The sequence below is a fragment of the Tachysurus vachellii genome, chromosome 6 (assembly GCF_030014155.1).
Source record: "Tachysurus vachellii isolate PV-2020 chromosome 6, HZAU_Pvac_v1, whole genome shotgun sequence".
In the NCBI taxonomy this organism is placed as follows: domain Eukaryota; kingdom Metazoa; phylum Chordata; class Actinopteri; order Siluriformes; family Bagridae; genus Tachysurus; species Tachysurus vachellii.
In genome coordinates, this window is record NC_083465.1 from 7,358,612 (window position 1) to 7,382,786 (window position 24,175).

At 36.9% G+C, this 24,175-nt stretch overlaps 1 protein-coding gene across 3 annotated transcripts in view; it reads right to left on the reverse strand.

Moving 5' to 3' along the window:
• Positions 1 to 2,380: 2,380 nt before the first annotated feature.
• Positions 2,381 to 24,175, reverse strand: part of itga9 (integrin, alpha 9) — a 62,431-nt gene continuing 40,636 nt past the window's right edge. For all 3 annotated transcript variants that reach the window (XM_060871961.1, XM_060871959.1, XM_060871962.1), the window contains 13 exons: positions 21,206 to 21,358; positions 20,579 to 20,655; positions 19,886 to 20,033; positions 16,301 to 16,387; positions 16,097 to 16,176; positions 15,671 to 15,760; positions 14,267 to 14,375; positions 13,950 to 14,057; positions 10,568 to 10,693; positions 10,258 to 10,377; positions 9,988 to 10,083; positions 8,392 to 8,511; positions 2,381 to 4,108 (listed from right to left, as the gene is read on the reverse strand). In XM_060871961.1, the coding sequence (XP_060727944.1) occupies positions 4,010 to 4,108; positions 8,392 to 8,511; positions 9,988 to 10,083; positions 10,258 to 10,377; positions 10,568 to 10,693; positions 13,950 to 14,057; positions 14,267 to 14,375; positions 15,671 to 15,760; positions 16,097 to 16,176; positions 16,301 to 16,387; positions 19,886 to 20,033; positions 20,579 to 20,655; positions 21,206 to 21,358 (1,413 nt within the window). In that variant the 3' untranslated portion in view covers positions 2,381 to 4,009. The remainder of the gene's footprint in view (positions 4,109 to 8,391; positions 8,512 to 9,987; positions 10,084 to 10,257; positions 10,378 to 10,567; positions 10,694 to 13,949; positions 14,058 to 14,266; positions 14,376 to 15,670; positions 15,761 to 16,096; positions 16,177 to 16,300; positions 16,388 to 19,885; positions 20,034 to 20,578; positions 20,656 to 21,205; positions 21,359 to 24,175) is intronic.

A 24,175-nucleotide genomic window follows, 5' to 3' on the forward strand; every position in this document is an offset into this window, starting at 1 on the left:
TTTATGCAATGAGATTTCCTTCTTGCTGGCATAAATGAAATGGTATGGAGTTGTGATGATAATTGAAAATGAACTGAAGCTATTGACCTTTATCATAATTAGGGATGAGTGAGTATAGCATTATCTGTATCTGTATCCGTATCTGTTAACCATATGAATTGTCTGTATCTGTATCTGTACTCGGAGTGGGTGGGGCCTAACCCGGAAGTAGACCCGGTGGGGCCTAATCCGGAAGGCTTGTCTTGAAATGGGCGGGGCTTTAACCGGTAATAATTAATTTGTAATATTTATAACACTAGCTTACTACCTTTATGTTTTTATGAAATACAGCAAAAACGTGTCAGACACTCAGTGTCTGGTTACTGGTTAGAGACAGCTGAAGGTTTAAAAAAAAAAATCTCCGACAGGCAGAGACGCAATGTGAGTCGCATTCTACCAAGCAAGCACCACGTCTGAACGAACCCACGTTTACCAGAACTCTACTGGTTAGTAAGTACGTATTATTAACGTTACGACCCGAAGTAAAAAGCTGAAGAAACCCTAAACGTTAACGGAAAAGACCCGCGAACCCGAGTGACTGAGGGAGAGACAGAGAGCTGTTCTGTGTGTGACTGTGAGTGAGCAGAGCGAGACACAACAACACAATACATCTGTATGTGTGTAGGGGAGGGGCGCTGTGACTAGCCTATCACTGTAGGGGAGGGGCGCTGTGACTAGCCTATCACTGTAGGGGAGGGGCGCTGTGACTAGCCTATCACTGTAGGGGAGGGGCGCTGTGACTAGCCTATCACTGTAGGGGAGGGGCGCTGTGACTAGCCTATCACTGTAGGGGAGGGGCGCTGTGACTAGCCTATCACTGTAGGGGAGGGGCGCTGTGACTAGCCTATTACAGAACGCTGACACAATCAGCTACACAATGATGATTTTCATGTTCAACATGGCCAGTTAATTATTATATTAAATGAAATCTTTAACTGACCTTGATGCTACATCAGCCATGTTTCTGGAGGCTTTGGCTACAGCACGAGCTGAAGCCTCCAGCTGGATGAACTGTTCTGTCGTGTCATCAGCCTCAGACAGCAGCGTGAGGTAGCATATGTGTATGGTGATGGGGGCGACAACCTGCTCAATCAAACTGGTCTTTATCAAGCTGTCTTCTACTAGGGAGGCCATTACTTATAAGGAAAATATAATCTCAAATTAACAGCATATTAAAGCGTATTACTATAACACACATACACACACACACACACACACACACACACACGTGAATATGACATCATAAATTACATTGTGTGTTTGTATACTGAACATGTTTATTTCTTTTGGCCTGGTTACATTTAAAAGCCTTAAAAGCATTCCTAAGGTATTACAATTTAAAAACTGATGTCACAAACCTAGAAAATAGACTGAAACAATCTTGCTCTTAAAATCTGGGAAATTGTCCATAATAATAAAATCTACTGTAATTACCTGCTGTTGTAGAAGCTTCTTGTAACCACCAGCGACCCAGTAGCAACAAATTATTTATGTAGTTTTCTGTCTAAGCCCTGTGATTGGCTCTCTTGTGTCTAATAGCAACAAGTGTCATCTGAGTCAAACAATGACCTCAGTAATTACTTAGTAGATTAGGAGGCATTATGTAATTTAAGAGCAGTGGATATACAATAATAAAACTGCAGTTACATGTAGGTAACCAACATATGTAGTATTTGTAATAATAATAATAATAATAATAATAATAATAATAATAATAACAATAATAATAGCATGCCCAGGCCATGAACCAACACAGCCATAGGGTTCACTCTGGTATAGATATAAAGATACATTGCTCTCCAAGTTATCTATTTATTTTATTAATATACTTTTGCAAAGGATTAGACAAATACGGAAACCTATTTTTTTTTTACAGATATTTTAAAATTATATGTCTGAAAATGACAACATGCGCAAGAACCAGAAACAATGTCTACAGTATGTGCAATAACTATATGTAAATAAGCATATTGATTATAAGTGCATAAACACATACTTGTGCAAAAACTAATATATGTGGAAAGAGCAGGATGAGAGCATGTCTTTTGTTGCATGTTGATGTGTATATTGTGTATCAGATGCAAATGCATTTTAATTTTTAATGACAATAAACCTTAAAACCTTGTAGACGTTTTGTATTAAATTACAGTATATAGTAGTTATTTTCATTGATGTTCTGGAGTTATGCTTTATTATTAACATGAAAACAGAAGGCTTTGGCTTTAGGTTAAAAAGCATTTTTGAGAAAAATATCCAGTGCAACTTATACAGCACTAGATGGCAATATTGCTAGAGAAATCACACAGGAGTTCACACGAATGAGGACCACATCCAAAAAACATCCAATTGTGAACTTTAATTTTAAAATGGAAAAATTAACAGACAAATATACACAAAGTATTTCACTTTACTGCATTTACAAAAAAGAAAATCTGTGACAGTAGTTTATTCAAAAAAAAAGGTGATAATAGTAATACTGCTGAAACGCTCACAGTCAATATACAATACATAAATAGCTATTTAATGTCAAGTATTTCTCTCTCATATGCACATGCAAAAAAAATAAAAAAAAATAAAATAAAAAATAAAACATTGCCAGGTGCAGAGGAGAAATGTGTTTATGCCAGTGACAGAATGGATCATTTATATAACATACAAGCAATTTTCTTCAGTAAATCAACAAATGTGAAACATAAGCAGTAACTAGAAAATTTGCTGACTTTGGTATAAAAGTTTGGCGAATTATATATAAAAAAATCCAACGTCATCTCTATTTTTAAAAAACATTTATATTATTTGTAAAGGTATTTTTTCAGTTCAAACAAAAAGACAATACATATGACAATCTGTAGATTCAGTGTATGATAAAGATTATGGGTAAGAATTGAAAAAAAGGAGAAAATGATAGCTACAGTTTGCTCCCTAGTTTAGGTCCTCAACAGAAACCAGAACATGATGATGTAATTTAATAGGTTCTATATCCATTATGTTCTGTTTTACTGCTGCATTTTACAATTATGCGCAACTGGCTGATGAACTTGAATAAAAATAGTTTGGAAAGACGTGATTGCACACCTCTGCTTGGAGTGGGGCTTTGCTTTATAACTGATGTGCTCTGAGTTATGAGGGAGCTTTGCATTCCAATGTGTTGACATAAAACATTTCCCAAAAGCCCCAAAGAGTGAGCTTAGGCCCAGTCATGCAATGCAGCACATTTGGACTTTTCTTTAGGTGCAATATTTGACCAGAGGATAAGAAGAGTTTCACTGCAAAAGCAGTGAAAGCTTTACAAAAATAGTATAGCTTCGAAAGCAACAACGGAAAAAACAAAAACATCAACAACAACATTTTTTCCGCAAATTGGATGAATGTGAAATGAAAAGAAACAGAGGTACAACCCTCCATTTATTTTCAGGATGTTTCCAACATATGGTACTATTGTATGTTCTTCCTGGAACATTGATCTTTACATGAAGAGTATCAAACCTTCAGCATGTGTCGGGAATCAGTGCTTTCAAACATCAATACTAAAAATATATGTTTGAAGGCTAAAAATCTACAAGCCCTCTTGAAGCTCTCATTTATACACCATACATGAATACATGTAAAAAAATAGGTCTTTGCTCTTAAACAGCGCCCTGAGAGTTTTTATGATCTGCTAGTTTTGACGCAATATCCATATCCTTATGTGGAAGCCTTCGTTGCTTTCCTTCCGTCCCTGTGCTCCAACTGGCAGACGGCCGCCTCCATTGGGATCATATGGAATTCCACTATGAGTCATATCTGGTGAACCATGTCATCATGCCAAATATCCATTTCTCTACCTACAAAAAAAAGTGTCAAGGCCCCCGAAAAATTTGGAGAATATTCTTCTCTTCCACATATGGAAGACGATATGGATGGTGGGACTAAGGACATGGCTGTGGTGAAGGTAGCAGCTTAGTGGGTCATCTGAAACAACTCCAGGCTTTCATTCACTTTTCTGAACCCAATCCCAGCTCTCATCGCTGTCTTTCCTGTTCTTTTCTGCTTCTATTATCTCCCGGTAATGCCGCCTGAAAAATCCCATCTGACAGAAAAAAGAAATGAAATTCATGTCAGTATGTTATGAATGGTGACATTCTCCATAATAAGAGTAAATTTCTATCACACGGCTAAGACGAAGCCAATTAAAACATTTTACTTTACCAAGCAATGTGATGAGAAGGATACCATGAATAAAATACCTCTAATGCTCAAACCTCACTAAAGGTTAAAGGTTAAAGGTTTAATGCTAAACCTCACTAAAGCACTCAAATTGCTATAATCAATCTGCTTCTTTGTTACTTACTTTAATGCCTTGTGCTTTATATAACAATAAATTATATTTAAATGGTATTAATGATGACCAATTATCCATGATGGCTCATCCATAGCCATTGAACAACGGATAAGATTCCAAAAGTCCTCTTTAACAATGCCATACATTTTAAATATCTCATTTCAGTACCTCACTCAAAAAATGCTGATGCTTTACCTATGTTCACTTTTCTAGATGTTGTGATTAAAGCAGTCAAAAAGCAGTCGGAACTGCAATGAGCACAAGAGGTACCACTGAGGTACAAAGTATGCTTCCCTATGATCAGGAGGCACATTAGTTAGTCTAATTTACAGGGTTGCCAGATTGGGATAACTTATAACTGTTATAATGGTCATTTTTATTTTCTTCTGGGATGGAATTTTAGAAGAAACCTGGCATCCCTGGTTAGCACTGTATTCAACACAGTTGCACGAAGGTACATCAAAAGTACAAGGATACTACTGCTACACTGACCGTTAAAGATTGTGTTGTTATTGACTCCTTTTACCAGCACATTGGTGTACGGTTCTACCGCCGGGATGGAAAACTTATCATACATCAGAAACAAATGAACAATTTTATTGCTACAATTCAGGACATTGTTGGCTTTCAGAGTGAGACCTCTGTTGGATAAACTTACAGAGAATTTTAGTGGCTGTCGATAACACCACGTTTTAGATTTTATGGTCTGTCAGAGTAATATTTGACATTTTGTTTTTTAATAAGATCCCAAATTCATAGCTGCTTTTATACAGTGAGGTATAAAACTGAACTTACAAAAGCAGGTTAATACAAAAGATTCCATTTCCTGCTATCCCATTAAAGTTTATTACACATATGATGTCAGAATTAAATGTTTTTCAAAATCATGCTTACTCATGGTGCATTGGTTATGATTTCATTCATTCATTTTCTACCGCTTATCCGAACTATCTCGGGTCACGGGGAGCCTGTGCCTATCTCAGGCGTCATCGGGCATCAAGGCAGGATACACCCTGGATGGAGTGCCAACCCATCACAGGGCACACACACACTCTCATTCACTCACGCAATCACACACTACGGACAATTTTCCAGAGATGCCAATCAACCTACCACGCATGTCTTTGGACCGGGGGAGGGGTTATGATTGACGGTTTCTAAATAAATTAAATGCAACTATAATAATTATCTATAACCTGCTTTTTCTCCACAAAGGCCAGTGTTACTATAGCTTTTCTTGAACTCATACAAGCTGGATTTGGTGAACATGGTGTTTACAATCACAGGTGTTAATGAAGTAAAATTCCTGAAACACAAATAATATGCAGGCTACACCTTCCTCTGCAGCAGCAGCAGCAATACAAACTGCTTATTTATTCACTCAGAGTAACTAAAGAACATTAGCATTCACCAACATTCTCTCTGTGCCCTCCAGAATTATTTACACCTTCCTAAAAATGAGCCAAAATCATTAAGAATAAAAAATGCATTAAGTGATATTTTGACCTTTTGACATTTTTGTCCTCTCAAAATAATCACCCAGGAGTGGGCAAAGTACTGAAACTAATCTGTCAAACTCTTACTCATTTAAAAGTGAAAGTATCCAGCTCAAACACTGCACTGAATTAAAACTAAAACAATTTTTTAAATGCATACAAGTAAAAGGTAAATGTTTTTAATTGCTGAAATATGGTGTTTTTTAAAACATCTTTTTAAAAGTAACTATTAGTGATTTCTGTTTCGACACAATAACATTGTTTTTGCCTAGAAAATATGCTAACATATAAATATACCAAATTTAGCAAAAGTATTAGCAAATTAAGACTACAAGCATTCAATTTCTATACTACTCAATAAAGTATAAAAATTGCTAAATAATACTTAAATATTGTAACAATATACATTTTCTCAAGTATTTTCTACCATGGTTGACAATTGCCCTAGAGAGAGATATTTTCTAAAATTTAAAAAGTTGGGAGACACATTTGATCGTTTCCTTTATGGTGTATATTTTAAGCGCCTTTTCATTTCACTGGGGTTTAAATCTGGAGACATGGGAATCCAAGTCTGAACCTTCTGGCAAAGTCAACCAGGTTTTGTGCTGCAATAAAGTGATAATTAAAGTAATTGCTTGCAGTGCAATATCCAGTGGAAAATGTCCACTTTGACAAAGAATGTGTGTTCATTAGCATTTTGTCAGTCCCTTTAGCAACACAAAACTGTACAAGCAGTAGCTCTATGTAAAAGTATGTCTGTGCTTTAAAGATTCATGTTAAATATCTAGATTAGATAATGAATCATACTTGGTTAAATTACAATTCAATTCAATTTCATGTTTAAAATTAGGTTACTATAGGTCTCTAACATCTATCCTAATGAGCAAGCCACAGTGTCAAGGCAAAACTCCCAGAGATGATAAGAGGAAGAAACCTTGAGAGGAACCAGACTCAGATAATAATATAAATGTAAATAATGTCCTTTCTACAACAGTTTGTAGTTGAGTGGAATTAAGCAACCAAGAGCTCCTGAGGAACTAACAGGTCAGCATCATTTCTGAGTTCACCACAGACTTAACACTAATTCTTTCCTGCTGAAGTCTTCACATGATCGCTGATGAAGACCAGGCCATAAAGCCAACTGGCGCAACAGTAGCTCAAATCAGTTATTTGGAGTTTGTTTCACATTCTCACATAATGAGAAGTTACATTCATGCATAGGTATTTTCTTTGTCATGTTTTGTTCATCATGGTATGATTGGTCCTTGCTAACACTCAGTCGGTTGTTGCTGATGCACATTTGAAGAGGGTGATCGTGAGAACCATTATGAAGACCTGGGAAATAAAAAAAAAAAGACACAACCCTACAACCCTGTGCAAATGAGAACTGTGAGACAACAAGTGTGTTTTTGGTAGATGTCATTGATGCCTTGTCAAACATGTATACATTTTCAAGGGTAAATTTAGGACTTATTCGACAGATGGAGTGATAGACAGACATACAGTTTGTATCTTTACTGTATAACCAGGAAGACAAATAAATATCCCCCAATATACTATGAAGGTCAGTAACTGTCAGAGCAGTAAAAATGATGTTTCTCTTTGGGGGACTCAGTAGATTTGTCTTTGCTTTGTGTGCTATTTATTGATATAGACCTCCGTTCTCCTCAGGCATTTCCTGAATATCCTCTATGCTGGATATATGCTTCTCTTGTAAAAGGGGTTTGTTTTGGCAGATTCGGGGTGTTTGGGAGTGAGAGTGAAATGTATCCCTGTACCAACATTCCAACATTTTGTTGTGTTTTTCCTGGTGGAAAATGGAAGAAAATAAAAGTAAGAATTTGGAGGGAACAAGTTTGAAATGGGTTTCATTGCCATATATCTTTCGAGATGCTGTAAATTCATGGGAGAACTTGCTTTTGTCCTTCTCATGGTCGCGATGACAGGAAGGGATCTCTTAATTGGCCCCTTAGGCTGTTTTTCCAACAAAAGCTGCCCTTCACAAGACAAGTGTGTAAATGACAGTATACAGTATACTGTATTATACCTTTGGGGCATGTGATGCTTTCAAAAAAGGGAAGGAAAGGCTCTCACACTGTCTGTTAATGGCCTGGGACTGTAGAATTTCTGAAGGATGCCTTTAAATCATATTAAAGAGAAATGTGCAAGTACATAGCACGATTTAAGACATCGTTATTATAATATCGTGAAAGCATCCGAGCCCATAGAAATGACTCTTAGCTAATATAAGCTATATCTTTTGCACTGACAGAACAGTTTTCACAATGAAACTTGAATGAAGAGCTTTTGCTGCTGTCTGAAGTATGACAACGAATGTATGACCTGAAGGTTCACATTCTTCAATGACCTCTGTGAATTTTTTAAACAATCAAGCATTGTGAATGTACAGGGTATCAGGTCAGGAGGTAAAGGGCTAAGTAAGAAGCAAAACACCCGTGACTACGACTAAGCCTAGAGTCACAAGACTGTATGCTCTTAGTCAATCATTATGGTTTTTATAGGCTAAAACAATACCTTCCAGAGCAGCACAGCCAGCAGGAGGAAGATGAGGATCCCCACTAGCAGACTGATGGCAATGATCCAGCCCACCACATAACCCCTGGGCTCCTGACTGTGCAATGCCTCAAACACCAGCTGCAATGTAACAAAGCAAAATTAGATAAAAACATAGATTCTCACAATTATTTCTTTAACAGATAGGAACAAAAGACCATCACAACCCAATAGAGCCTTAATCTGAACCTTAACCTTTAAGAAGTATGAAGACAGGCACTGAAGTTGTAGCGAATTAAAAAGAAAAAAAAACAGCTGAAATATACTGAAACATACTAGTTGTTCATAAATTTCATAAATTTTGACATAAACCCTGTTCTATGTAATCTCTTCCTTTGTCATATTTTAGTACTGACTCTCAATATATGGTGTGTGACCTTAAAATGTGGAAGAATTTAACCTGAAGTGCAGTAACAAAAATAGAGTTTTAAATCCAAGCCTGAACCACAACACGGCTTGTCAAATTCCCACATCTAGAACGAGTACAAATCACTGTTGCCAGTGAACATTAATGGCGCATGACTTGGGAGAACTGGATACAACTGATTAAAAAACAGAAATCCCCATAGTTGGCAGTTCTGCACTATTCTAGGCAGAATTTCTTGGATGGATAGAACACACCTCCAGCTTCTTCCTAATTAACTTTCTACAAATTCCCATCTGTTCCATCTGTCTACTCTAGTGGTGATGTTTCTGCCCCATCACCTCCCAGTCTCTTCACTATTATTCAGCAAATCCTACCTAAGAGGCTTCAAGAGTCTTCTGGCATTCTGGCTATCTAGCACAAAGCAAACACTACCCAGATATCCAGCCAAAATTCCACATTCTTAACCACATTGTGCTCTAGTTGAGGGTGTGGCCTTCATTTCTGAAATGATTTGTATTAAATTTAACCAAACCAAGTACAGTATGCTATCTCTTGTGGGTTTTTAAAGTCACATTAACTTGTTTAAATATTTAATAAAAATGCAAATATAATGAGACACTAAAATAAAGCTAAGGTATAATTTGGTTTTTATAACAACTGGTTTTGCTGTAAAAGTGATGATCCACTCTCTTTAATGAAAAACAGCTGCCTTGGGACAGAGGGGCATGACCTCTCCTTACTTACAGCAGAGGAACATCAGCTGGACACAGGCCCATTATATTAGTACCATTCTAAATTACTTCATGTTTGGTAGTGGTGGTCAGGTCCCAGAAGTGGCTCAGCAACTCAATCGGCTGAGAGCCAGGACTCCACTTTACCTCCACTATCGCCATAATAATCACAAAGTTCTACTGGGATCGGCCATCAACCAGCAGAATTTTGGGAAATGAGGTCAGGATGGGTTTGCGGGGATAGGGGTTTCTTCACCTCAATCTTAATCTCATTGTGTTTAGAGCTTTAGAGAGTGATGGAATATCTGGCTCATGACTCATGAAATTTTCAGTATCAGCTTTCCCTTCAATGTCACCCAGAAAGCAATTTGTTAAGTGTGCAGTGTATAAATGAACCACCTTGACATAATGCTAACTATATTATTTTAAAAATAGAACTGATAATAGACTGCAACTCACTGAAATGTCCTCTGGTAGGCCATCGACCACCTCCATAGCCCGGCTGTCTATTTGGACATGACTTCGTGTCACAAACTGAATAACCGAGGAGCTGTCCTGCATTAAACACAAACCAGGACACATTAACTATGTGGATGAAAACAGAGCCAATCCACACTAATATAGAATTGACAAGGTGCTGATGAAGTATTTCATAAAAAAATATTAGTATTTTTGCAATTTTTTTGTTTTGTGAACATACTGATTATTATTGGTGAAGACCGATCTTACTTTCTTTAGTGGTTCAGTGTTCAGTAGCATTTGCACATCAATAATTGTAGCTTCGTCTTTAGCTTGGGATCTTAGCTTACAGGAAATAGTTAGACAGGCTCTTCCTGGCCTGTCACAGTCCTGTAGACAGAAGTCACCACATTATTATATCATACACACATACACAGAGTGTGTGTGGTACTATCTTGTATGCTGCATTAAAAGTAACATTGTCTTAAATGTATATGTAGTTTATGGATACTGTATATCATAACATAAACTCAACAGAATATTGAATTTCAGGAAGAGGAGAAGTTCATTCTTGGCTTACCAAGACCTTCCTGCCAGACTTGGTGAAGAACGCAAAGATGGTATGGAAAATACTCTCTTTGTCCTGGGGAATGATGCATGGTGTGGGGTTTCTGTGCCATGTACAGTTCCCTTTGCCTTCAGCTACCTGGAATACACCACAAAAGCCTTTCACACACTTACATAGGACTAAGAGTTATTTACCAAACAAGGGTTAAGATGAGAAAACGTACACAGGAATAGACATAGTGGATTCCTTGGAAAGATCTGAAACCTCATTGTGAACAACAATTTCAAGTGCAATCAGCCTTTCAGATCTTAATACTTCACACGTTTTAAATATAAATGTCTGCAACCTGTTTAAATAGTGCTTGAAGGTGGCAAGTTTAAATGATATGAAGCCTGAAGGTTTCTGGCTGTGAAAATGGCTTACGAGTGCACTATGATTAGCTGCATATATTGCAATCTCAGTGAAACAAGACTTTCTTTTGAGCTTTTTTCTTTCTGAAATGCCTTACAAGCAGCTGAAGGCCTGGGGCTAATGTGTGTTGGCTGCGTCGTTCAATAAATGTTGCATTAAAACATGTTACATTATTACAGCATAAATGTAGAATTAAGTATACTAAATGTATAATCCAAGTTTAACATACAGTACATCATTCCGTTCCAGTTTCAGAGCGGTTTTATGAAGACATTAGTTGTATCCTATGAATCCGAGATGTGCTGGGACAGTCATCCACATTCTACATGGATGAACTCTGACCTGCTGGGTGATTTAAGAGATAAAAGGATGGTCAATCAGTAGGAGTTCAGAGACTCCTCCTGAACAGGTTTCCTCATTTCAAGTGAGTTATTACTTAACCTCCACCTCACACTACTGTCCCCTGACAGGACGACCCAGCACCCCCCCAACCCCTCAACCCCCTGCCGCCTTTTTCACCTCTGTCCTCTCCGGCCAGAAAAGGAGCTTCCATCTGTGGAAATGTCTAATGGCTTCCCCATTGTTTTGCTCTCATGCCACCCACAGCTGTGTCATTTTACTCTGACATCCGTCAAATGATGGTTTTACAACCAGCCTCAACACTATAAGGCTGTCTTTAATGAACAGGAAAACATTTAAATAAAACACTGCTTCATCACATGCTAGTGTTTTTAAACACTTTTTCCCCATCAATTAAAATGTCTAAAATGACTAAAATTAAAGTGCCAAAAATGTTAATTAGATGCAATATTTTTACTTATTGTCCAAAAGTAATCCAAGATATATTAGATCCTCTCTGACTAATTCAAAACAGGTCACAATCACATACACTTTATAAATGCAATACTGCATTTCGTTGTCTTGTACTGTATGTGTAATGACAATAAAGTTGAATCTAATCTAAATCCTAATCAAATAAAAATAAATCTCTGAAACTGCATATACTCTATACACAGGTCCTCATTTATCAAGCTGGATGTGAACAGATTTATTTATGAAGCTACTATACAAGCGTTTGCAAAAGAAATATGTTGAAATTCCTGTAAATTCTGAAAAAAAAATTGCAAGCTTCAGCATAAGAAGACTAATGAATGTAAACCTTGACTGAAACACATCTGATTATTTGATTTTAATATATTTATAATATTGGTCTAGTTGAATTGTCATAAAAAAAAAAATCCTGTCATACCTGTGAAGAAGATAAGTGGCCATAAGAAGATAGGTTGCCAACCTGGTATGTCTCAACATACAATGAGCCATATACTTCCTGATTTTCTGCGTGCAATAAATCAGTTTGTTCCTGAATAAATCACATTCCTCCTTCAGCCCAAGATGAAAAGCCCAGTGAGAACGAAGTCACTACACATCAGCACCTCATCATACCCCAGTAAAGCAAAGGTTGCTTGGCAGTTAAATAGTAAGCTTTCTTTTAATCCTTTGAAATGAACACCTGAACCCATGTCTCTTAAAGTTGCTGTATTTTGATTTTCTAAGACTTTTCTAAGTTTAGGACTTTATCGTTTGACCTTTTCATGATGCTTCCTTCCTTATCTTCCTTACTTGTGAGGTATTGTATAACTCATACTCTTTCCCACACTAAGGCAGATCTGTGGCACTGTAAAGGAGTGAAAAAATACTTAATGCAGCCTTCCTACTGTAAAATCTCTCTGAACCTCCATTGAATAATCTCATATTGAACTGAACTGTGGGATAGAAAGACTACCCACCTTTTAACAGGCTGATCATGACATTCTAGTATAGCCCTGAATAGGGTCTTATTCAAAGTTATTTTTTTATTATTCCGTTTAAATTAAGAGCTCTTGTGAGATTTACTAGTATTATGTGGTATTACATGAGGTATTTGCTGTTTTATTAACTGAGAACGATGACTCTGCTAAACTGTTAGAAGACATCGCTAAAGCACTGGCAAAGCAGATCATGGTTTCTCAAATTAACTAAAATGTATATGTATATATATATACATAGCTAGTATATGACAAGTGACAATTGACGTGACATACAGCTAAGTATACTCAGAATTCGTTCTCTGCATTTAACCCATCCAAAGTGCGCACACACAGCAGTGAACACGCACACCGTGAACACACACCTGGAGCAGTACTATTTAATATAATGTATAAAGACAGTCTCCCATTTGTCCTCTTATCTAGGGATCGAATCCTGATGATGCCACAGCCATCCAAAGATGTCAATCACTGTCACTATCCAATCATAGGCATATGTGGGCTCATTCATGCAGAAGGGGGCAGATAGCTCTTTCCTCTGATTAGAGGAAAGACATGATAGTCTTCACCCTGCCTACCTGTTAGCAGTTGTGTGATAGGAGAGAGATGTTAGGAATTGGCAATGACAAAGTTAGGGAGAAAATCAGGGAAAAATAGAGCATGTAGTGAACTGAGGCTTTAAACACAAGTTATTAAACATTTAACTAAAGTAAATGATTGCCTGCCTATCTAACATATCAAGTCTGTTTGTTGACACATTCTGCATGAATGGGTTTTAATATTGACCTACAGTAACTTTCTGATAGTCGAATCAAACAATTAATCATAATAAGCGTGTGTGATTATTCAATAGTTGTGACAGAATTAATAGGTATTTAAGCTACACTGACAATCATCACATTGATTTAATTATAGACACAGGAGGGTGTTCATCTGAGTCTGATTTCACTTAGGGACTTGCTTATTAGAAGGTCTAATCAAGTGATGTGATGTTGATGAAAGAAATAATACATACAGAGTTTTTCAGTGCTGATACTGAGTGTATATAATGTATATGAAATCACAGAAATCACCATTCATAAATAGTGATTCACTTGTTCACTTGTAATACAACATTTGGGATTAATCTTTCCATTGAAGGTTAAACCAACACATTACAATCTAAAGGATGTACTCACTTGCGTGTCTAAGATGTGGAACATGTCTGCTCCATTTCCCACCAGTCTGTTAGGTATCCTTATGTCCACAGTGGAGCCCGGCAGTCTGCTTGGACCATTGTTTATCACCTAAAACAACAACATCAGGGAAATGGACACATGCAGAGGTCCAGCTTCAATTATTTGTATTTTAGATATCATCTTGATCGTCATGATAATGGTACTGTTTAAAAAAGACACACTAGAGAGCCTCTATTTATTTAAAACTTTTAGAGTATGCCAGAAAATCTACACTATAAGCTTTCCAGTTCCCTGACTATCTAATAAATAAATGGTACCTGAAAAGTAAAGTTGAGAGGCTGGAAGTTGCACTCCAAGTCCTCCAGCTGAACAAAGCGAGAAGGGTCAACAGAATTTCCATACACGAATGAGGAAGGATTAACCAGACTGTGGAGATACGAGTAGATATTGGGCACCTGTTTAGATCTCATATTGCAAGGTTGACCAATATTTTAAATGCGGTATTGATACAAAACATCACTGAAACATAAAACATAACAGAAAAAGTGTATTTTTGTGATTATATGGAAAGACAAAGAAAATAGGACATACATGGATGTTTTATCTATTTATATTTTATATAACATAAAGGTGCTGAAAATCTTCATATCTATAGGAATATTACTGTCTTTATAGTAAACTGAAGTCTGAGAAACAAAACCATTAGGAGCTGACGGACAATCTGCAGGAGAGAGTTGTTTATATTCACTTTTATGCCTTTGTTTAAAACAGGACTCTGGTGGAGTGGCTCAGACTTGTTTCATTCTGAAAACCCCTAGCATTACATCAAGCTGGGTAATAAAACCAGAACAGCTGCTAAGCCACTGCTCAGGTGCACAGGCTGTGTGCTGTTCACAATCATGCACAATAATTAACACTGAACATTTTTACTGTGCTAGAGGTTCAAATAAAGATCTAAAACTTGCCATAAAAGGAACATGATCACACATTAATATGCAAAATGTCTTATAAAAGATCTTATATAATTATGAAGAAAATAACAGCGGTATAGAGATATAGTTCAGTTTAGTCATGTAGTTGTGTGCTTAATATGAGTTGTGTTTAATGTGAGATGTGTATTAAATGAATTGTCTATGATGTGAGTTGTTTTTAATGTGAATTGTCTTTAATGTGAGCTTTGTTTGATGTGAATTGTATTTAATGTGAATTGTATTCAATGTGAATTGTATTCAATGTGAATTCTATTTAATGTGAATTGTGTTTAATGTGAGCTGTGTTTAATGTGAATTGTATTTAATGTGAATTGTATTCAATGTAAATTGTGTTTAATGTGAAATGTGTTTAATGTGAGCTGTATTTAATGTGAATTGTGTTTAATGTGAGCTGTGTTTAATGCGAATTGTATTTAATGTGAATTGTATTCAATGTAAATTGTGTTTAAAGTGAAATGTGTTTAATGTGAGCTGTATTTAATGTGAATTGTGTTTAATATGAATTGTATTTAATGTGAGCTATGTTTAATGTGAATTGTATTCAATGTGAATTGTGTTTAGTGTGAATTGTGTTTAACGTGAATTCTATTTAATGTGAGCTATGTTTAATGTAAATTGTATTTAATGTGAATTGTATTCAATGTGAATTGTGTTTAATGTGAATTGTCTTTAATGTGAATTGTGTTTGATGTGAATTGTATTTAGACCTGTGATGAAATGAACTTTTACCCAGTCACAGCTGTGTCCACTTCGTGCATCAGTGGGATAGACAGCTCCAACGTGTTATCATGTAATTTGTTCTCATGTTCTGGGTTGGCACTAAGTTACACAAACAAAATTCACAAGCGCAGTGGTTAACAGGAGAGTCAGTAACAAAGTACAACCACACAATAGCACTTACTGTAACTGGCTACATAGATGTTTTATACATTGTGTATTTTCAGTCTAACAGCCTGTGAAGTTTGACTAAATAACTTTCTGTACTTCAGTCTTCTTAAAAAAGCATTATTGGTACAATTCATTTGAGTTTTTTATTTTATTTACATCTTCATTCTGGTTTTAAAAATCATGATTTAGAATCCAGTCAGTTAAGTACAAATGTAAACATTAGAGCAGTCCCAAATATCTGAAAAATAAATATACAGCAACACTCACCTTCTGGCATGTACTAAAAACAGCAGTGTTTTATTTTCACCAGACAGATGACTTGTGTCAAAAAGTACAGACAAATGATACTAAAAGAGAAAGAAACACAGGCACATTTAAAAAATGACCAGGAGCACTGATCCTTGAAAAAATTTCTACTGATAGAACTATTACATTTAAAAACAAGCCGATATATTTTACAAAAGTATAAACCTTAGTCTGTGCTTTCATGAAAGGAAATCCCACACTGCATTTAAGGAAGTCCAGCTGAATCAGTTCACAGGAAATGCCTTTCTCTTCCTGCAGGAGAAATGAACATTAGGAAATACTAAAGTATTAAATTATTAAATAGTAAATTGACTCCAATTAGACAGCAAGTGACAGTGATAAAGAAAATCACAATGGCTGCCAGGGGTTAGTACCCAGAAAAAGAATAACCAGAGAAAAATTTATTGGCCATTTAAATTAGGGCGGACAGAGCCATAACACACACTGTGCACTCACACACACTCACACACACACACTCACACACAAACACACACACTCACACACAAAAACACACACTCACACACAAACACACACACTCACACACACACACGCACACACACGCACACTCTATCTCTCTCTAGCTCTGTGTCCTACAGTAGTATAGTCCATATCTAGCCTTGCATACAGCCTTATTGTTACCTGGTTTTTGTTTTTACTTCTGTATTTTGTTACACTAAATCTCTAAGTCTGTTTTATGTTATTTGTTGATCTCCTGACCAAGCTTCCTGGTTACTGTTTTGGCTTTTGTGTTCTGGCTTTATCAATAAAGTTTCCTTATTCTACATTTTCCTCCTTTTCTGCCACCTGAAATGATAAAAAATACAGTTCTGTACAATACACTTCACTATAGTACAAGACAATTCAAACTACTAGTGAGATTATGAATGGAACAAAAATAGCTTGTCAAGTTCCATTGTTTTGGTTGGTATGGTGATGTGAATGTGTCTCATTTGATCTACTACTAAAAAAAACAAAACAAAAAAACAGTAATACTGTAAGATTGAATTTAAAGTCTTATGAAGGACATGACATTTATTTTTAGAGAGAGAGAGAGAGAGAGAGAGAGAGGGAGAGTGAGGGAGAGAGAGAGAGAATGATATACAAAAATGGACAGTAAAAGTGACAGCATCCAGACAGTGTGGTTGGAAGCTTCTCCAAACACTGCGTAGCTTCTTTGGCTGGATTGTGTAAACAATAAGGCATTGACCCTTGCAGGGAATGAACGTTCGTGGTTCATGGACCTGGCCTTCTAAAGTCCATGCGTGGGAAGACTCTGACTCTGACAAGTGCACTGATAAAACAGACAAACTGGTGCTCATCAAATTTTGTGTAGAAGGAGAAGTGAAGGACGCAGAGCTGCGGAGCTGCATGTGAGTCACGGACCTTACGCACTTCCCCCTCTCTAAGTTTACAATGAGTTATTCTTAGAGTAGAGTGCACTTGGAAGAAAATATATCAATAAATAATCCGTGCAGATAACAGGGATGGGAGAGCTCAGAAATGTTTGTGAATCCTAGAACTTAAAATGAGTTTACTTTGCCTGTGTATATTTCAGTCACTTTGCATGTGGCTTGTTTTACTCACTTCATCCCAGTTTAGACAAAGTGTAGTCCTTGAGCTCTTAGTGTGGCCCAGGCTGGCAGAGTGTTATTTTTTCTTCACAAAGAGAATAAATATGTATCCCTCACATCCACGTGCACCAGAAATGACAGGGGATTCCTAAGACTTCTGGGGTGCCAGAATTTTCTCTGTTGCCTGACTGCACTGCTGCTTCACAAACAGCAAGTGCTCCCTCAGGCGATGGCAAAGGAAGTGAAGGAAGTGAAGACAGTTTGTTTACCCATCGTCCACCTGGCAGTCTGTGAGAAAGAACCGACATATGGACAGTCTCTCTGGACAAGAGGGAATGTTTGCTCTATGTTTTGAATGTTTTTTTTGTCTCACTTTCGCTGGCTTATGCTCTCAAAGCCTGTTTGTGCAGAGATGGTTTCGTGAAAATGACAAGACCCAGGAGACCCTCACTTTAGTCTCCACATCTCGTGGCACTCCCACATTTATTTTAATACAAGTAAATGTAAACTTACCAAGATTGCTAAAGGAAAAGTTCAAAAATCTAGCCATTTGATTATTTGTTCATTGTCCCTGAACCAGTATCTATCTAGAAATAAAGTCCACTGTGTGTCTACACATTACACAAACTCAAAACATTGTGATTCTGAAGGAATTTCTAAAACTCATTAGCTGGGCAGCTTAGCCCAGGAATACAGTTGTTCAAAAAAAAACATTAACAATGAAGTCTAAAGGAGTGTATGAGTTCACATTTGGTCCAGCAATGCGGGAAAGAGCACCATGGGAACTGCTCTGGCTTGACCTCTGCACTGCAAGGAATCATATCAACACCGCTAACTCTTTTCTGAGCTGGAGTATTTTAAAACACTGTGTACAATAATAGAAAAGCTACTACAGTGCTGATTCCTGTATGCATTGTTCTTTCCAGATGGGTCATGACCTGTACAACAATAAAAATCCTGGTTTTAATATATATATATTAGACAACTGTTCACCTGAACGTTCAATCTAATCAGACGATCATATAGCAGCAACACAATATAAAAAAATCAAAGAGATTAGATAAGTGTTTGTTTTTAGCTCTCAGGAAATCTGTAGTAACCCACATAAGCACACTTTACAACCATGGTGAGCAGAAAAGCACCTGATAACACAAAATACATGAAACCACTGGATCAGCTACAATAGCAGAAGGCCCCATATAAACAGTGCATAGTCATTAATATATAATGTATATAAAATAAATAATTTCGTATTTATTTTTAATGCTTTATATTAAGAGTCCCAGAACTATATTAATTCCCTAAACCTTTCTCATGGTACATTAATATAAACGTTTGTGGTATGTTCATGTTAACCAATTGGTGACGTCCATGCCAGTTAATTATTATTTAATGTGAAGCATGCAGTGATGTACAGAGGAGTCCAAAAAGTTGAGACCACACTGAAAATCTGAGAAAATTTGATCTGAAATGGATTATCAGGGTTTCTTTAGGATTTACACAAACGGGAGTAAAATATCACCATCAGTGCACACAATCATTTAAGCAAAAAGGTCACATACCAAATACTAAGAAAATCTGAAATGCATTTAAGTATTTTTAAGATTTCTTCTTTAGTTATTGCTTAAGTTATTGCTAAAAATAGCATTTGTAATAAAAACCTTTGTGTTAAATTTAAAAAAATGCTAAACAAAATCACATTTCAAAAATTTTCAGATGTTTTTTTTTTTATAACTCCTAAACTTATTTCTAAAGATGCTTGACAGGTGGAATAAATTTGAGCAAGCAAAACTGCAAGTTCTCAACTGCGATTACGCCTGTCAGACCCACATTTGTTTTCCTCTCTAAGAAAAATCCACACATTGTTCTAGTCTGAGTAAGTCCAGTGTGACGGATATCTCACAAGGCGCACATGTTCCTACAACAGAATGCCTTCTGATAACTTTGGTTTCAGTAAAACACATGGAACTGGAGGTCGGCTTAAAAGATGCTCCTGAACGCTGAGATATGATGATTAAAGGAGGCTAAAAGATATGATGCTAACCAGCTGCTTCAGCTCCCAGCAGTAAATCTATGGCACCTCCTGTTTCCTGTACTTCCTCTTTTACAGACCTGGCTATCTCTCTGTTGTTTTGCATTGCTAGAATATGCTACATATGTCTGTGGTTTAATGACTCACCCTCTGCAGAAAGTTTATGTAGTGAACCTCCCTGGAAAAATTAAAGTAGATGTTGGTGTCATAAGCGTCATCGCCAGAGTTGACGATGGTTATGTTGAGAGAGACGTTTTTCACTCCACCGAGAGCAAGATGGGGCCTGATGTGATGTCTGAGTGAACAAAAACATCACAGAAACTCATTAAGGATGGCTTAAAAGTGAGGATTTAAATCTTTGTGATGGTTAATCAATAGGAAGTATGCATGCAAAGCACAGCCTTAACATTGTCAATATGTTTCTGAGGTTCTTTAAGGTTGAGTTTGATGGAAATGAGTTTGATATGAATGATGAACAGGAGAAGTCACACACAAACACACAAACACACACACACACACACACACACACACACACACACCAGAGATTAAATATCTAAACAATGAATTGATTCTGAGGTAAGGTTAAGGAAACACTATTGCCTTTTTTTTCTACAAAAAGACCTAAATCATTACAAAGCAGACGCTGAAACCTCCTTAAAAGTTGGAAGCTGGACGACATCCAGTGCTAGTCGGAGCCAAGCATGTGTCAGAGCCCCAGTATACACACCCACACCAACTCAACCTTCATGACATCACAGTCCTAAAACAGACCAGCAAGCAGCCGCCAAGTACAACGAGAGCGTCAAGGAAGAGAACAGGATAACAGACGGACAATTTTACCCTGAAAGCAGCAGTTTGCCATGCAGCTTTAGGTCAGCAGCACAGTCATCGGACAGACAGTTCTTCTCAAACCAGGTCTGCAAACAGAAAAAGTACAGGATGTTTACACAACTCCTGAATGTCAATGTGATAAATTGTAAATCTCATACTAGAGGGTGCTATTGTGCAAGAATTCAGTTCAGACACTGCGCTTAGACACTTCATGGACATTTCTGTGATCAAGGGCGGCTCAATATTCACCTTCCAAAAGAGAATTCCAGTTCCAGTCCTCCAGAATAAAATAATATTTTTGTTGGAATAATTAAAAATTGAGCACCTTTTCCTTGAGGGTACTTATTATATATTAATAAAAACTGTTAATATTTAGAAAGGATAATAATTCCATCATAATTGATTCCTGATGTAGTGAAAGATTTTTATATTCATGGGTAAAACATATGGGATAAACAAAAATGTGACCTTTAAGATGATAAACTTTTACACAAATAAAGCCAACACTTAACAAAACATTCCACTCAAGTAAAGTCAACATCCTTAATGTCTTCGGAATTAAAATCTTAAATAACTAGTAAAAACGAAGGGGAGGAGTATACCATGAACTCTTTTGGATAATCAATACTATCTAACCTCATCCCTTGCTGCAATCTTGTCTCCTTTTCTCCATCGCAGTACAGGCGAGAGTGCAGCAAGCTCATTCTCACGACGTTCTTCCAGAACATGCTTTCCCAGGCTGTACGATGCCTCGAAAATGATGGCTGCAAACACGTCCTTCACTTCCTTCTGTGGAAACACAATAACACAGGTTTAAACGGTGCACATGTTCCTAATGGCACAAAACTCCACTGCATGAATCAATCAACGGTAATATCCTTTTAAACTCTAACAAATCATATCCTTTTTTTTTTTTTTCATTTCTCAAGGAAACTAACGTTTAAATTCATCACATACTTCAGCTTGGCTTAAAAAAGCAAAAGCACTGGCATGTGAAATATGTCCCATCAGCTGGCCATAATGTCCCCTCCCTCCCCTCAGCATCTTTTATCCTGCCAGTATAAGCTGGATCCAGAACAGTAAAGTTTCCTTTGGCACACAACCTGGAAACACTCAAATAAAATGCTGAATACAAGTAAAACCCCATGATAGTTAACGGATAGCAGTGAAACATGGATAAAGTAAGCCTTTAGTTCTTCCTTTTTCCTATGTCCATTAAACATCACTCAGCTCTTTGAAGATAGATGTTGGGTTTGGATTTTCGTCATTTCATTGTCTTTGGCCACACAAAGGAAACATAAGCAAATTGCCTGTTAGCAACTCAGTGCCTACCAACTTAATGTCTGATAATGCAAACTCTGCAAACCCGTTGTATAAACACATGTTCGGGTGCTGCTGTACCTCTAGCTCATTTCTCTCACATCCTCCATCTCTCTTTGCTCTTGTAATTTTATCTTTTGAGTTTCCTACAGCTACCCACCCTTCATTTCCTAAGCAGGGTTAAAAAAGAGCATATATTCTTTCCCAAGCTCCAGTTCACAATTGTGAATAAAACATTAAAAGTCTACCTTCATTTCACAAAAAGGTTAAATTCCAAGATGCCGATTTTTGCACAAACATAATCTTGACAATAATGTGCTTCCAAATTTGTGTGCATTTTGTGGAAGGCTCATTTATGGGTGTCATAATCTTGTATCCACAAACCATTGGCCATGTCATGTATCTGAAGAACCAAAGTAAATCTATAAAGTAAGAAGCCAAGTTTGACAAATGAATGCTCATCTAAAATAGTTAAAACCCAATAATCGTAGAGACAATGTAGCAGCAATGAAATTAACAAAAGTCATTTGGAGAGAACATAGGTTTATAGTTTAGGGAGATATATAGCCTCCTAGTTCCAGAAACAATTAAAACAGCATATATGGGCTTAGTGAACTGCCCGGCCAATGACCCCTGCCCTGGAGGCCGCTTAAGATCAAGACGTCAACATCCAGACGTCGGCACAGTGTTCTGGCAGTCTGCTGTTTCGCTGTTTCACTGTACCACATGAGAATAGGGATCCTTGGGTGGCCAATAAAATTGGCCACATACAAGCTTAAATTTGAAAAAATAAACATTCCAAAAACAGTCATCATAAGATAAGCTAAAAAGACATGAAGAATTCAAAGCCGTGTTTACGATTTTAACTTCCAATCTTTTATCTTTAGTCATACTTATGTGGACATTTCACATGGCCTTTGTAAAAATGCTGCGGAATAACATTAAAAATAACTTCATTTAATTCTCACAACAGTATAAAATAGGTAACAGTGGCACTCAATGTTTAGCAATTTATGAAAGTTCTGGAGTGTTAAAATTTTTTTAACATAATAGTTAGGTTTTATTGTTAAAGCCTAAAAACAAAGGCTTCTTTTATCACTAATTTTTTCGACAATGTTCGATGTCAAGTACAATGACTCTGACAGCAGTTATCACCTGATCAGCATGAGCTGAGTGTACAGATAAGGAGGTGAGAGGGTTTGACAGACAAAAAGCACTCAAGCATTGCTCTATTTAGCATGTTCTAAATTCCCAAATATTGTGGGAAATGTAGTAAACCATAAGCCATAGTGAAAAATACTTAAAAAATTAAATTCCTCCTATAAATTGTTCTTTTAAACCTCATGCTGTTGAACACAAGACCATTGCTGTCTGGATGATAAAAGAGCATGCAACGTCACCATAAATATATCATATGGTAGTTCACTAAGTTCTAATAGATCTAAAATATCATTTAATAACAAAATCTTTCTGGCCTTTGGTCCTTTAGCCATTGTTATACATTCAAATTACGCATATCAGAAAGAGGCCCCTGGGTGAGAGACACTTTTTTTCCCATGTCAGTCAGTATGGAGCATGTGGAAGAGGGCAGATAGTGCTTTCATCTCAGTGTGTTATGTTGTCCTGTGATATAGCACAAAGTGTAAACAATGTGTTTGAGTGGAAGCACATGTTTGCCCCAGATAGCTGGCAGCTGTTGTGGAATAGGGGCGCAAGTCAGGTGACTCGGGGCACAAGACAGGTGACACCCTGGACAACGTGCCATTCATACACTGCAGAAAAATCAGATCTGTGCAAATCTATGGACTGGAGAGGAAAACCAGATAACCTGGAGGAAACCCCTGAAGCATGGGAAGAACATGCAAACTCCACACACAGGGCAGAGGTGAGAATCAAATCCCGCACACTGGATTACACTCTAACCAATAAGCCAAAGTGCCTCCATGATGCAATTGTTGCACAAGATTGGTCTGGTATATTCAAGCTCAAGCAGGTTTCTAATATTTTTTCTGTTGGCAACTAATATTTTATTATTTCTTTATTTCTAATAAATTTATTATAAAATCTAGAAAAAAATATTTTGCAGATTTTAAAGACCTAATCTCATGTGAATTGAATGAACCTCTCTGTAAATCTCACACTACAGTTTTAGAAATTGACTGGCTGATAAATTATAAACAGAGAGCAAAAATAATCTATAACCCATTCAAGTTTGAACAACCAGTGCATTAAGAGAGGTTATTATGTAATGAAATGGCTCTGAGATTTATTCTATCACAGATTGCT